The sequence below is a fragment of the Pipra filicauda genome, unplaced genomic scaffold (genome assembly GCF_003945595.2).
Source record: "Pipra filicauda isolate LSUMZ 115617 unplaced genomic scaffold, ASM394559v2 scaffold9_size5747161_pilon, whole genome shotgun sequence".
NCBI lineage: Eukaryota > Metazoa > Chordata > Aves > Passeriformes > Pipridae > Pipra > Pipra filicauda.
Genome location: NW_024105198.1, coordinates 831,360 through 847,082, shown reverse-complemented (window position 1 = coordinate 847,082; position 15,723 = coordinate 831,360). Strand labels below are relative to the sequence as shown.

At 38.3% G+C, this 15,723-nt stretch overlaps 1 protein-coding gene across 1 annotated transcript in view; it reads left to right on the top strand.

Annotated features, from left to right (window-relative positions):
- TEX11 (testis expressed 11) overlaps window positions 1-15,723 on the top strand; it is a 29,452-nt gene that overhangs the window by 11,872 nt on the left and 1,857 nt on the right. Inside the window, exons 11-27 of the mRNA XM_027721881.2 lie at window positions 452-533; window positions 1,119-1,197; window positions 1,878-2,029; window positions 2,784-2,869; window positions 3,950-4,087; window positions 4,557-4,659; window positions 5,767-5,891; window positions 6,679-6,764; window positions 7,429-7,482; window positions 7,910-7,950; window positions 8,542-8,628; window positions 10,249-10,319; window positions 10,857-10,973; window positions 11,781-11,853; window positions 13,011-13,160; window positions 14,202-14,310; window positions 15,217-15,337. Coding sequence (XP_027577682.1) covers window positions 452-533; window positions 1,119-1,197; window positions 1,878-2,029; window positions 2,784-2,869; window positions 3,950-4,087; window positions 4,557-4,659; window positions 5,767-5,891; window positions 6,679-6,764; window positions 7,429-7,482; window positions 7,910-7,950; window positions 8,542-8,628; window positions 10,249-10,319; window positions 10,857-10,973; window positions 11,781-11,853; window positions 13,011-13,160; window positions 14,202-14,310; window positions 15,217-15,337 — 1,674 coding nt within the window. The remainder of the gene's footprint in view (window positions 1-451; window positions 534-1,118; window positions 1,198-1,877; window positions 2,030-2,783; window positions 2,870-3,949; window positions 4,088-4,556; window positions 4,660-5,766; window positions 5,892-6,678; window positions 6,765-7,428; window positions 7,483-7,909; window positions 7,951-8,541; window positions 8,629-10,248; window positions 10,320-10,856; window positions 10,974-11,780; window positions 11,854-13,010; window positions 13,161-14,201; window positions 14,311-15,216; window positions 15,338-15,723) is intronic.

The following is a 15,723-nucleotide window of genomic DNA, read 5'->3' as shown; positions in this document are numbered from 1 at the left end:
CATTATTTCCAGTTGTTTCCATTGTTATTCCCTCCTAAATTTCTTCTTCTTCTAAGCTACTTTGAATTCTGCTCATATTAGTTCTAAAGTAATCCAGCCAATTCACACATAGGAAAGAAGGAAATATTTCTATCACTGGGTATTGTTCAGTTTCTATTTAAAAGTATCAAAACCAGGCCACAGCAAAATGAAAATCATACATCTCTTGTTTAGTTGTTCTCATGGCCTTTGGCAGTATAAGAATAAATAATAAAGATGCACATTGCAATTAGGAAGAAAATATTACGTAAGTTGCCTACGTCTTGCTTCAGTCATTAAAATGGAACTGAAGAGTGCAGTGGGGAGTATGTGATTTCTTAATATTTGTCTGTGTTATGAATGTGCTGTACTCTCACAGGATCTGTGTTCTACAAAGAGCTGTCCAAGTAACGTGTTGTTTTTCACTGTGCAGGAGGATACGCATCCAGCAGGGTTTTTTTTGAAAGTTAAAATTCTTCTTAAAAGTGGAGCATCAGATGAAGATATCAATGCAGGTATCACACCTCTGCTTAGGTTTCATAGTAAGGTCCTATTACTCCATATCCAAGAAGACTGTGTTGTACATAGGAAAAAAAATCCTTTCTTGTGTGCTTTGTTGGAATCTTCATTAGTTAAATGTCGTTCTGGTTTTGGAGTGTGAGACAGTGGTCAGTGTTCACAAAGTAGTTATCCAGATGCTGATTTCAGTTTGCAGTATGATCCTGCACACAGCCTGGGCACTAACCTCAGTCTCAAGTCATTCCTCCTGGATAAGGGCAGGATATTTTAATGGAAGGCAGCATGAGGCAAAAGATTGTGCTACTAATGCAGCCTCTGTTGTTCCTGTTTAAAGAAGGAGGACTAGAATTCCAGGGCTATCAGTCTGTCACCTTTCTGTAGTACTACATTAGCTGTACTGGGAAAGTCAAAACACAATAGACATGTTTTATTCTTCCTTTTGTTTTAGATCTATTATATTGTAGTTGTTTTTTTCCATTTTATTTCTGTCTTTGAAAGAAGCTGTAAGAGCTAAATGGTAGTTTGAGTAGTTAAGTGTCAAAGTTGATTAAATAATCTCAAGTGTTTTGTGTTCTGTCTAGCTCTCGCAGAATTCCTGCACTTGGAGATGTCTTTAGACTTCTGTTTGAATACTGCCAAACTGCTGCTGGAGCATGGAAGGTAGGAAAGCATCATTAAGTGGGCTAAACACAATGTTTGGAGTTTGTAGGTGTTCCTCTGTAAGCAAAGAACATCATATTATACAGTCATGCTTTATTTTAAATAAAAGCTCACTGAGATAAGGTGAACAGTTTTGAGAGGGAGCCTGTCATTCCTGTAGCAGGTGATACTGATTATGACAGCAACAAAACAGGGAGTAAAATTTTAGTGGCAGTCTGCACTGCTGTAGCCTTACTTTGGAATGATTAAGATTCCCCGTGTAGTTTTAATATGTCTGGAATTATCGGACTGAAATCTTTCTTCTAAACAACCCTCAGAATAAGTTTGGGGTCCTAGAATCATTCTTGTGAAAAGCAGTAGAAGTATGAACAAGTTACAGCAAAATAAATAGAGGCATGAAATTTCCCCCTGTTGAATGCTCCCTCATAATTACCTATGTATATGCTTCTGTCTTGAAGCAAATGGGAGGAGTAAACTCCCTGGTGAATACGGTGGAACAAGTAAGTGCTAATAGGAAGCTGCCATTGAATAGATGAACTGTAATAAATTCATACCTTGATTCATTCTGTCAGTGTGATTGAATGAGAAACATTCTGCACGGCATGAATATGTGAATATCTAGAATGGAAAATTAACAGCTCTTCTGGTGCAGCCTCTTAAAAATGCATCTGTTTGAATAGGGAATCAGTTGGTCTTGATTTTCTGAAATCTGTTCCTGAGCGATTTGAATCTTCACCTGACCTTGGAAAAATTACCCTGCTCCACATCGAGTTCCTGTTGCAGAATAAGAGGGAGCTGCTTGCTAAGCAGAAGATTGAAGAAATTATTATAGGTCTGTATCCGTCTTTTGCTGCTGTTTACTGGAAGCTGGATGTGGTTGGCTAAGGTCTTGAATTTTAATTTTCACTTTTTTTGCTTATTCTCATCTTTCTTTCTCTTTGTGTCTGTTTTCCCTTATGTTTCTTCCACATGGCAGCTCTCAACTTCATAATGAATGACAATCGTGATAAAGCTCAGGGTTAAATTCATTTGCTACAGCAATTCCTCCTTCTTAGTGTAGACTGTGTGACTGCCACATGTGGGATTAGAAACATTTACGAGAAATTCTGTGTAATGTTAATACTTTGTCCATCCAGCCCAATGTATTTTTGTTTTTCAGTATTAAAACAGGTTGCATGTCCTTGTTTGAGCAGCTGAATAGCAGTTTATTTTTCATGTCTGTGGCACCTGTAGCACTGTAATATTTTTGGACTGTCAGATCTGCTGTAAAACAGATCCTGTCTCACACAGCATCAAGCTAGGAGCAAGAGCCACATTTACATTGTTCAAGCTTGAAAATATTTTTCTCTTACCCACGGGGTTTTTTTTTTGAGTTTTGTTTGGGTGAGTGGGGGTTTTTTGTTTGATGGCTGTTTTTTTCAGGAACAAAAATGAAGCACTGGGTCCTGACTGAAACTATTGCTGTGTGCTATGTTGTGTTTTTTTTGTGGTAGGCTATGGGACAGTCTTTATCAGATAGTTCTTAGATGCTTCTCAGTGTACTTGGTAAAGTTCTTGTAAAGTGATGATTTGTAGTATCTTTTCAGGTCATTATACTGGGAAACAGCTGTTGCCTGAAACCTTGAATCAGCTGCACATCATCTTGTGGGACAGAGCTGCCAAACATTACGAGGTTTGGGACCAAACAGTAGTGTTCTTATTTATATCAGTGAAAATGAAAATCTCTTTCTGACCTCTTTGATACGTCTATTTTTGGTTGAAGTGCAAACTGTTACTGAGATCCTTGTTCCAGCTGGCACTAGTTTTATTTTCATCCATCTGGGTGCTGTTTTCTGTTACAAAATCGAGTTTCAGGTAGCCTCATCTCAAGGTTTGTGCATGGGAAGTTGTGGCTAGAATTCCTTTTCCAGCTGGATCTCTGTATGTCTGTGGGGCCTGGTGGGATTCATGCAAGGGGACTCAAAGAGCTGGCTGGTGTCATTGTGAGGCCTCTCTCAATGATTTTTGAATGGTCTTGGGGATCTGGAGAGATCCCAGTTGACTGCAGGCTGGCAAATGTTATCCCAATTTTCAAGAAGGGCAAGAAGGACGACCCTGGAAACTACAGGCCTGTCAGTCTCACTTCAGTGCCTGGTAAAATTATGTAGATTATTCTGGGAGTTATTGAAAAACACCTGAAGGACAATGCAGTCATTGGTCGCAGCCAGCACTAGTTCAGGAGGGGGAAGTCCTACTTGTCAAACTTAATTTCCTTTTAGGACAAGGTCACCCACCCAGTTGATCTGGGAAGCCAGCTGATGTAATCTCTTTGGATTTCAGTAAAGCTTTGGATACTGTCTCTCACAGTATTGGGACAAATTAGAGGACTGGGCGCTTACAAACTGTATGAAATGTAACAAAGGCAAGTGCCAGATTCTGCACCTGGAGCAACCTGGATGTACAGACAGACTGGGGAATGAGAAGCTGGAAAGCAGCGCCATGGAAAGGGACCTTGGGGTCCTGGTTGATGGCAAGCTGAACATGAGTCAGCAGTGCCCTGGCAGCCAGGAAGGGCGACCTTGTCCTGGGGGGGCATCAGGCAAAGCATGGTTCTTCTGGGGGAAAAGTTACACTAGAATATACCTGACTCTCTCAATCTTTCATTTTCTATGACCTTTTTTTAAATAAAAATTGGGAGGACAGAGGTAGTTTATTCACCCAAATAAGTTTGTGTTTGTTTGGGGTTTTTTTGTTCTGGTTTTATATTTCCTAGGAGAAAAACTATTCTGAAGCCCTTCACTGGTACAATTATTCTGTCAGCTTCTACACACCTAGGCAGATAGATCAGAACTTGGCCAAGCTGCAGAGGAACATGGCTTCTTGCTATTTTCATCTGAAACAAATTGACAAGGTATATTTAGTACATGTGTAGACATACTTATGTATTTATTTGCATTGTTTTTATTTTGTAGCTATGTCATTGGGACTAAATTTACATCTGCAGAGAAGTGCACCTGCTTTACCCATCCAGGCTTTCTTGGTTTGGAGGTGTTAAACCTCACAGTTCAAAGTGACAGAAGGGAGTTTAATATTTCAGGATTCTCAGGGCTTCTCTTGCTTTCTGAATCTGTAGCTCTGATTTTGAGGAATTGGCTCTTTCCTTTCTGGTCATTGTCAGCCTTCAGTGCCATCTTCTGGTCTCATCACTTTTCTTTCAAGGGAGGATGTTGCCAAACCAAACTTTTTGAGTAATTATATAAATATCAACAATGTAACCATAACATTTTCCATATCTTTTTAGCCCTTTTCTGTTGCAAATTGTGTACTACTAGTTTCAAGATGTTTTTGTACTGATTTCCTTTAATCTTTTCTGTGAATAGGCTAAAGAGGCAGTTAGAGAAGCAGAGAGGTGTGATCCAAACAGCATCTTTACTAAATTCAGTGTCTATAAGATTGCAGTGATGGAGAACGACACTGATAAAGGTAAAACTTGAAAGATAAAGGGTCCACTATAAGGAGAAGAACTGCTAAATATGTTCTAAATATGTTAGAAAATACTAAACAGATTTGGACTGTTTATCTTGAGAAAGACACAGTAGAGGGTTGCTAGAAGAAGTGTCTCTGAAGTCATTGAAACTGTCAGGCTGCAGATTTAAATTTTCAGAGTGGGTTGTTTTTTGCACAGAGCTTGTGAGATGTAGAGTCCATTGCTGTATTTGATATTGTCTGGATGGAGCCTCTGGCTAGGAAGTCTCTAATCTTCCCATGGGCAGAAGTTGTAGTAGCAATCCAGGGTGAGAAGCATTGTATGTTCACTGCTTTTCATATATTTTCGTATCCATATACAATGTAAAAAAGGATACTGAGCTAAATGAACCATAAGGGAACCATTATGACTGCTCTTAATTCCTCTGGACAAGTAAAGCCTGGAATTACCAAAAAACCCATGAATTATTGAGATGACTTGCAGAATGACATATCTCTGTAGCCTCTTTCTTTTTTATAATGAGTTCTGCTATTTCGTATTTTAACGAGAATCTGGGCTCAAGTAATGAAAATTGAGAAACAGTCTCTGCTTACTTAGAATACAGAATAACACGCAGATCTTATTTTCCAGTGAGTTCTCTGCCAATTAATTCTTCTCTATACATCTTTTAATGAGAGCATAATTTGTTCACATAATATAGAGTGGGAACCACAGCACAGTGTGAACATAAAAGCAGTGGCACCCTTAGCATGAGCCAAGATGTGGGAGCTTGGAATGACGCCCAGACAGCGTATTAGAGAAAGTCTTCTGTCTTTGGTGACAAACAGTTATTTAGCAGAACAAAAATTAAGATGTGAGATGAGTATCATTTGTATGGCATCCTTATTTCCATAGATTAGCAGCTTGGAAAGCTTTTTGGCACCTCCCTAGGAAGAAATGCAGATTTATGGAGAAGTGCTGGTATGATCAGGTTTTCTTGTCTTGGTTTTTCATTAAAAAAAAAAGAAAGATTATAGCCTTCCAGAAGTCATTAAAACAGTAGAACTTTTCACCTTCCAATTGCTTCCATAAAAAATGTTATTTCTTCCCTATGTATCTTTCAGCTGTGGAAGCAGTGGTTGAGATGGGGAAGCTGGCAGAAAAGACATTGCAAAATGAAGACAAGCCGGGCGTGGATAAAAATACAGGCACTAACCTCTTGAGTTTGGCTGCCCAAATTGCATTAGAGGTAGAGCAGATAATGTTGCCTTTACTTTGCTTTGTTGATGTAAGTAGGACAGCTGTAACCTCTTTAACCTGGCCTACTTTTAATATTTCTCTGTATTTCATGGATTTCTAAGTATTTCATGCTTCTGCGACAAAGGTCTCACTCCACTGTGTTGTGTAATGCAAAGTGGAAATTAATTTCACATGGAAAGAAATGGTATCTTTTAAAATTTCTGCAGAAAAAGAAAGGATTCTGAGTTATAAATGTTGGCAGCTGGAAATGACATGGTGTATTTCTGTAAGATTTTCCTTAGCAAAATGTTACGTCGTCTTCTGCCTCCGGGGTTTGATCTTTGACGTGAGAGGGGGAACCTGTGCACAAAACACACATAAGCCAACAATGAAAGAATGAAAAGTCCTTTGTCCCTCCTGTTTGCCTCTTGGTTGGTGACTTGAGTGATGTCTGAACTGGTTGATTGTATTTTAAGCTATTAGGGCTTTGTTCGTAGCCCTGTAAGGCATGAAAGCCTTACCAACCTGTGCTAGTCCTGTTCTTGCCATGGGCTCTCTGTGCATGGAGTCGTGTGATCTCTCCTTAGAGTTTTCTCTGCACTCTGAGGCAATTCTGTGCAGAATCCTTTGTTCTTTTTCCTGCTCATAGACTGCACAGACCTCTGGAATATGTTGTTGCTTTGGGGTTGCTTTGTTTTGTTATTTGTTTTTTTTGTTGTTGTTGGTTTGGTTTGGTTATTTTTTGTAGTGACTGAGGTAGTGCAGTATATACAAAACATGTTTTAATTTCTTTTCAGAATGACCAGCAAATTGCGGCTATCAAAGCTTTGGAGTATTTGTCTGAACATTTACAAGACTACCAGCAATTATTTGCAGCCTTAAAGTAAGAATTCAGTATATTTACAAGGAAGAAGAAATTGTTCTGGTTTCTTTTTGAAAAATATTATAATGAGGAAAATGGAAAAGTGCTTGGATGAAATGTTATTTAGCAGTCTTTTTGGTGCTGCAGATGTACCTCAAGCCTCAACTCTGATATCTACAGATGTTGCAAGTCTCTCCCAAGCAAATTATTAGTTTCTCTGAATTTTATGATTACACTGTGGTGTGAACATGTGACCAACAGTGATTTTAATGGAATTGCAATAATATTTTTGGTGAAAATACCAGTTAGCTTATGTCCTCTGATAAAGTGGCATCTTCTTGAAATATTCCATCTTGTTTATAAAAACAAATATTGTGAGACACATGTATTTATTCCAATATTTACTTAAAGCCTTTGTTAAAGTACATTTATTTTAAAGTACATTATTTACTTACTATTACACGATTGCTTACTAATACATGATTTAACAAAGTGATATACAAAACAAGGCAATGGAGTGGGAAATAGCACAATCTTATTCTCAGTTTGACATTTTGAATTCTTCTGTGAGTTCCACGGGCTGATAGCATAAGGAAGAAAAGAGGGATCCCTTCTGGAAAATTAGGACAGAGTACACTGTTGAAAAAAAAAAAAATCTTGTTTCTTCATTGTCTTTTTTTCTCAGATGTTTGGTTCGTCTGATGTTATCAAAAGTCATGGCAGAAAAGGAAGAGAAAAGGTGAGTCCATTTGCAAAAACATTTTCTTGTTGTACAAATGGTGTAATGTTTTCTTGCTGGGCTTCTTTTCCTGCAGACTAATCAAGAGATCATTTTTTATGCTAGTAAAATGTCCACCCAGCTGACTTCCCAGCTTGACCTAATGACATCACATAGGAACATATTTTCTAGTTGTATAACCTTTTCTTTAAATATTTGCTCTTTGCCTTCCTCTCTAATGAATGCATCAGACTGTCAGGTATTTCTAATGGAGGATGTGAGCTAAGCAATCTCTGTAACTTTGACACTTATGTGATATCTTTCAGAAGTTCTGGGTGAGAAGAATGAATATATCCATAATTATGGAGTTGTATTCCAACATAAATAATGTGTTCTGTTGTGAGAAAGCTAATCAATTTTCTGAAACTTAATTTTTCCCCCGTTCTAGAGATGAAGATATCAATTCAATACTGACTTACTTGAACTTGGGTATGCTTTTGTTTAATTTACATTTTCTGGAGTTCTTCCATATGTGAACATTTTATGATATGATTAGGTCCATACCAACAAAATGTTTGGACTCCTTTTGTCAGTCCCAGTTCCCAACTTCCCACTGAAATCGGTGAAAACTAAAACTGGACATTCAACAGTGTTGTGAAGTTGGATCTCAGTGCTACAGGACTTTGCTATTGAAAACTTGCAGTACTACTGCAAGTAGAAGAGAATGAAGAGTAGAATTAAATTAATTAAAGGTTCCTAGAGGAAAGGCCTCAAACCTGTTATTAAATTTAAAAGCCCTCAACTTCTTGTGAAATTAAGTAAAACTTCTCTGCATAAGACTTCAGTGTCAGTAAACTTTGATGTACTTGTTGGCATCTTCTATAAAATGATGTTTGAGGCACCTTTTGATTTTTTTTTTTTTTAATAAGGCTTACAGGTGAAAAATATGAGATTTAAGTTGTGAGAGTAAGTCTTCATCAGGAATTACATGGGAGTTTTGGAAACCTGTGTTTTGTAGTGTAATGATTAGGCTTGGAAATGTTTTTGAACGTACAAATGTGAACAATACATTTTCTGCAGCTCGCAAGAGACTTGCTGAGTCTTTCATGGAAGAGAAATTTGCAGGGGACATGAGGATCCTTGAAGCTCACTGGTTTAGAAAAGTTGGTAGGTTGCACTCTCAAAATCTAAACTAAATCTCTTCTACCTCCTTTTAACCAGACCTTAAGGAAGAAAGAAGTGTTTAGAGAGGTAGTAGATTTATAAAACTTGTCACCTTTGGCAGTTGCTGCCTTAACTGGTCTTAAAGTTCTCCTGCTGCATTTTCTGTTTTCTGAAACTATCTGACATGATTTGTGTTTTAAGTCAGTTATCAAGACAAATGCTCACACAAGGTGTGTTTGCCTGAAGGGGTAGCTGATGCATTATTCCTTTCACTACAGGAATTGTTGTATATGTCCACGGTACCACTCTTCACAGTTCACCACTTTTCTCTTAGTTACACCTTCTCTACCAAGACTCTGTTACAGAGGTAAAATTTTAAATCAGGAAAATAGAAAGAATAATGTTTTTCTTAAATGTCTGAAAATAAATGCTGCTAAGAACAATAAAAAAAAAACCCAAAACAACCCTTACTGCTGATCCTGACTATGCATATTCTCATGTAGGCAAAATAAGAATTATGGAGTTCAGATAAGTGTACTGGTGTGGTTGGTGCAGGCTGAGTTTATCTCTGCCACTCATACAGACTGTCTTCATTTGTCCTTTAAATCAGCAGTCCTGGAGTTTGCCTTGAACTACAGTACAGTGTCTGAAATCTAAACAGCAAATATTATCACAGATAAAGTGTTTTCTAGTGGAAAATGCAGCTCCCATGGAGGTGTACTAAGCTTTATCCAAAGTGTTGTCTCTGGATCCTCATTTTGTAGTCTTTGTTACAGTGTTTTGGTAAAGAATCAGTGCGCTTGCTGTCTATAAATAAAACCAGTTTTTCAGAGTCTTTCTTCTATCAGAACATACAGGAGAGAAAACAGCTGAAATCAATAACAGAAGACATCTGCTTTTGCACACATCCTCACAATGTAACCGTGCTCCAATAAAGAGGGGCAAAGTGGGGAGAGAAGCAGCAGAGGTCAAATACAGTGACCATGAGCATGAATGGAATCTGTGGTGACCATGACCTTTCCAAGACAGCATTCTTACTCACAGAATAAACAAACTGGAGACTACAAAACCATGTCCTAGTGGATAAATTAATGTGAGAGTTACTGTAGAATCTGAGCATTTAATTGGGTCAGGTTCTCATACATAAATCATTTGATTGTCTTTAGATGCTCGTCCATTTACCACTCAGGAGTTGTGTGCTTAATTGCCCTGTATTTGACCTTGCTGGGGTAAAATGAAAAATGTTTCAAGGTGTGGGGTTTTTTTGATTTTTTTCATTTGTCTTGGGAGTATTGTTTAACACTTGCATTCATTGATATGCTAGCTTAGTTTACTAATTTAAGAAAATGCTTCTTCCAGTTCGTGCTCTTGTGAGCAGGGTGTGTGGTAGGTGGGACACTTGGTTGTGATGAAATTATCAAGACAAAGTTTGAAAGCATGAACAAGCTATTTTAACAAATCACTAATAACAGTATTTCTTACTGTTGTTAAATGAGCTGTTGATGACATTTTGATTAAGAAATAGAACTGTAGAATGTGAGCTGCTTATTGCTAGAATTTGATGGGCACACATGTAACAGTGAAGATTTTTATTCTAGTCTCTATTTTTTATGTCTTTGTTAGCTTGGAACTTAGCTGTACAGTTCAAGGACAGCCCTGAAAAGATGAGGGAGTTTTTTGTACTGTCTTTCAAGGTACTTTTGCTGATAGTGTCTCTAATTGAGGAATATTTTCATCTGTCTGATTCTTTTAGAAGTCACATTCATGTTTTGGGTATCTCCATGGAGACATGCTTGTATGCTCTGAAGGAGATTGACTTGTAATACAAAATGTGTGCATTATTGTCATAATTTTACATTCTGTTGCTTAAAAATGTAATAGGAAACTTAGACTTCAGTGAGAATTTTCTGAAATAAATGCATTCTGATGTTTGGAAACTGTATCGTTAATGCAAAATGTTAAGTACTTGAGTCCTAATCTCCATGCAGAATTTCTTACCAACACTGTCAGTTTTGCATGTGTTTGTAGAGAGGAAACTCCAGCTCTGCTTTACACTTTATATTTAAATAATCTTTTTGTGTAATTGCACAAGTAAAATTGCAATATAACTATATACAACTCGTGACTAACTCCAGAAAGTGTCACAGAGGAGAGTCAGCAGTCATCTGTTCACGAGCAAATTGCTTTATAAGGGTAAAATTCTCATTACCTTTTCCTATTTTTGGTGTCAGTTGTCCCAGTTTTGTCCCTCTGACAAAGCTGTTCTGATTGCTCAGAAGACATGCCTGTTAATGGCAGCTGCAGTTGATCTGGAAATGGGAAGACAGCAAGTAACACCTTCAGAACAGGTAGGGCAAGTTCTGTTAAATATTTCTCGGTGTGCTGGTGTAGCATTTTTTTTCTTTTGGTTTTGGAGTCTGTTTTTTCATTCAGAATGGGATATTGTGGATGTAAGCAAGGGAACATTTCATAGTTAATTAGAATCAATGCACCTTTCCAGACAACTGTAAATGCTGGATTTCTGTAAATCAGTTCTGTTGACTTCAGTGGATTTGAACAGATTAATATCAGCAAAGGGTCATGGCAGTACCTTCCCTTACATGAATTTCAATTTACTGTATATATTATGTGAGGAATCTGCTGCTAAACGTGGGCTGGTCAGACAATTACTGCTGTTGCTGAAAGCCAGTATGGTTGTGATAAAGCTTACAGTTTATTTTTGGTTTTATGCATACATGTTTTGGTGGGGGGAGGGCATTGTGCTCCCTGTGGTAGGAAGATTAAGGAAAACGTCCAGTGGTTGTGAAGGAAGTACTGAAGTCTGGTGTGGAGTGATTATAAAACTCCTATGGAGAGGGATGCACAGTCTCACTAGCACTGTTTTATGCTTGGGAGATTAAAAAAAATAGGCCCCACAGGAACATGTATGGTTCTTTCTGGACCAGTGGAACATTGCGTTTGTCTGAGATGTGGAGGTCTTTGAAAAAGTGAAAAAACCCCCCCGAAACCAATAACTGGTACAGGTGATTTACTAACTAGGCCGATTCTTAATTTTTTTTATAATGAGCTATAAAGGTGTCGTTAGTTGTGGCATAATCATTCCTTTTGCTTTTAAAACGGTGACAAAAAATGTCTTCTTAAATTTTGTAAAATAGATGGAGCTTTTTAGCCAGGCCCTTCAACATCTTCAGACATGCAAGGAGATCTGGAAGGTTCTGAAATTAACAGGTAAGCTATGAAGTGTGGCTGTTCAGCACATGTAACTCTTAGAATTAGTCACTGTATTCGTGAAAAATACAGGGTGTAGGGAGCTGCTGTCTCAGCTGAAGGGTGTGGAAGCAGATAGATGACAATATGATAAAAGAATTGGCAAAGCCAACGACTGTTTTTTGTTTGTCATTGCAGGCTTTTTATTGTAGAGGTGCTGTGAAGTGTGGAACAGTCTTTCAGAGTGAGGTTGGGTTGATGGTTCTGGCTTAGATGTTAAGAAATTCCAAGCTTTTTACTCTAGAGTGGAGTCACTCTTGCCCTGTTCTAATGGTTTTACCCTTTTCCCACATAAGGCATCTCAGAATGCAGAAGATCCTGGACCACACTTTGAAGTGCCAAAATCCATCCTCTGTTCCCTGACTATTCCATGTCAGTTTAAATTAGATATTACTGGAGACTGACGTGCTTTCAGCTGACATGGCAAGTTAGCCTAGCAGAGGCATGCTTCACTTTTTTTTTTTTTTTTTTGGTAGTAAACTTCTTCCCTTTTAATCTGCCATCCTCAAATTCCCAAAGGGTTGATTGTCTCAGGAACAGGAACACAGTGGAATTTCTCCCACAGACATTCGTGAGTCGGCAGCCTGGTGCTTCCTTCACCTCTTCACTAGACCCTGGTGTTTGTATCAGGTTTACTTGATACAGTTCTGCTGTTCTCCCACCCTTCTGCCCTGTTTAAGGATTTCCTGAGGGCTTTTCTACCAGAAAGGGGTCAAGTCCTGTAGAAGAACTTGAAGCAGATGGTAACTTCTTCTGTAAGCTGACCTGAGCTGGTGGCCTTCTGTTCTCTCTCTTACCTGCCTGTGAAAATGGCTTCCCTAGTACCTATTACCTTGCCTAGGAGGGTTGTATTAATTTAGCCAATTACAGACAATTCAGATTATTTGGTGGGGGAGGGAAGGCATTGTGACTGGGGGGGTTATGCTTTGGACATCTAAGTTTTTGTCCAAGAGTGCTTCAGAGTTCCTGTTGTTGCTCTGTTTTAAAACAGCAGTTGCCCTGTTGTTAAATCTTAATGGTTTTCCTGCCTGTTGGAAGCAAAATTTATACCTTATAGTACACCACGAGGCTTTGAGAAAATTCATCATTACATACAGGCTGCTCTGTCTCTTTTTCAGGAGATTTTGCTAAAGACCCAACAGACACATTGTTGCTGCTTTATGAATTTGAAGCAAGATCCAAACTGAATGATCCATCACTTCACAACTTTATGGAGTCAGTTTGGGAGCAACCACAAATAGAGATCAAGACACTAGAAATCATTGCATGTAAGGACTGCATTTGTGCTTTCATAGGTCTTCAAGTCACAGGAAAAAGCTTTTGTTTCTCTTTCCTATCAATTTGGGGTGACCAGTATTATCATGTATTGCCCAACATGCACAAAATGGGTCTAATGATATATATTCTGTCCTGAAGCAAAGATGCTTAGGATCTCTACAACATTAGGAAATCTGTATTTTGAAATACCATATCACGTGGATGGTGAACCAGAAATTTATGACAGTCTTCCTTTCTAGACCCTGAAACATTCACGTAGGTTGTGAGTCTAGAAAAGGTTATTCAGGTAAACTTTTACAAGTTCCAAACTGGCAAAGGCCAGAGAATGACCCCAGCTGATTCATGCCCCAGTAAGAGGTTTTAGGATGTGGACTTTTGGTAGATGCTTTAAGTATATTTAAGCATATTTAAGCTATTAAGATAGCTTGAAGTTTCAATTTGAAGTTAGTGTAGTCAGTTTGTAAATAGCACTTCTCTATACTTTCATCACAAAGTTCTATTCATGAAAACCTCCTTGAGAATCTAGAGTAGAATCCAAGAAAGATGATTAACATTTAGACCTACCATGGCAAATCTTTGGAGGGTGTTCTGTAGGGTTGCATAAACACCTTCTGATCTCCTTTGTCCTAAGGGAGTAGCCTTGCAGACACCAAACTGACATCCTGCTCCTTGCCTAATTTTTCCATCCAGATTTTCATGTTCAAGGAGGCAAACAAAATTCTTTACTTTGGACAGTTCCCCCACCCCAGTATTTTTGGATAACTGCACTGCAGGTAAACAGCAGTGAGAGTACTTGTAAATTATGAAACCTGCTGTGCTTCTGCCTTGTCCTCTTTGATGATGTGCATGGTAAGAAAGAAGAAGAGAAGCACTGGTTTGTGGCCAGCCCAGGTATTAAGCAAATCTCTTCTCAGTTGTTTATCACAAGGGATCTGGCAACGTGCTGTAATTTATTTTAGTTCCTTATGAGATTAAAGTCTGACTTCAGTAATTCCTTTTTATATTCTTCTCTATTTTCTTGTACTTTTAAGCTTTAGCAATGGAATCTCCAGCTCGGTATCCTGTACTGTGTAAGAAAGCTCTCAAGAGTGCACTAAACCTTCACAGAAAGCAGACTGTCATTGATGCTGTGAAATTTAGGTTAGTGTTATCACACAGCTTTGCCATGAGCCTGTGACTGGAAATGCTGACAGGGAATTAAGCCTGCAATTTGAAAAAGGTGGACTGTAGTTTATGTGCAAGGTTCTACTTCTTGCTGGCCAAGCAATGTAGCTCTGAAGGATGACTGTCTCATAGATATGTTAACTGCAACTTGCTTACTTGGCATATTCTCTGGCACAGTCTTATTTCCAAGAAATAAATCTATTGAGGAAGAAAAATGAAAATTGGATCTAGAAGAGGCTGTTTCTTGTAAGGAAGGTGTTCATTTCAAATGTTACTCTGCAGCAGTGAACTAGGTATTTCAAAGACAATGAAGTGAAGAGAAATTAAGGGTTAAGAGAGCCCTGAGTTGAAAGTTAGTGATATGATGCCATAGTACATTTGTGATTTATTTTGCTGGGTACCTGGCTCTCTGACAGCTGTTCCTTATGCAGTCTGAAAGACAACCTGGTGTATGTTCTTTCTCACTTGTGTCCCACAAAGGATTTTTCTCCTCCTTTCCAGTTTCCTTGCAGTAACCCCTGGGCAAAGGCAAATGTTAATATTGCCTTTCTCACTTCACACTGAGGACAGACCTGTTTTCAGAAGCCATGTGTTTGTTTTTGATTTTCTGAGGGTTTCCTTCTGTGTTAGAGACCAGCAATGAAAATAATTAAGTACTGCTTGCCTCTCTTGGCTCTGTTTTTGCATAGTTTGTATGAGTGAGATCTGGTACAGGAAAATGGATGTTTCTGCAACAAGAATGTGAGTGTAGTAAGCACCAAGGTAGACGTGTCTGTCTGACAATCACAGAGCCATAACACAGTGTGCTGCTGATACTAAAAAGTAGCTGTTTTGTGCACATGGTATTGAATGTTTCCTCTTTTGCTCTCTTTCAATTCTCAGCAAATGCTTACATAGCTTGATTAATATTTCTTTGCCGACTGGATTAACAGACTTGGAGACCTGTGTCCTGCAGGAGGTGTGGGACTACTTTGAAGATGCTCTGAGTGTAGTCAGCAGCACAGTAAGTTGAACAGGAAGCCAAGAGATGGGAGATGATCCTGAGCACACTGGAAAAAAATTCTCATTAGACTGAGAATAATTAGTAAACTGAACATTATATACTGTTACATGTGGAGCTGCTAAGACTTCTTCAGTAAAAGATACACCAAAATTACCTCGAAAGAAATGTCTCTTGGATATTTATGACTGCATTACAAATTTCCCTGGATTTTGTAAGGGTTTTTTAGAGATATTTAAGGCCAAATTTTCAGTGGCTATTTTAGAAACATCTTGAGCTAGAAGATCTATCTTTACTCCTCTTGCTTTCTACGTTCTTATGATGAGTATGTGTTTTAAATGCAGATTACTTTTTCAGATCAGTTTAAACCATCTAAAATTTGGATACCA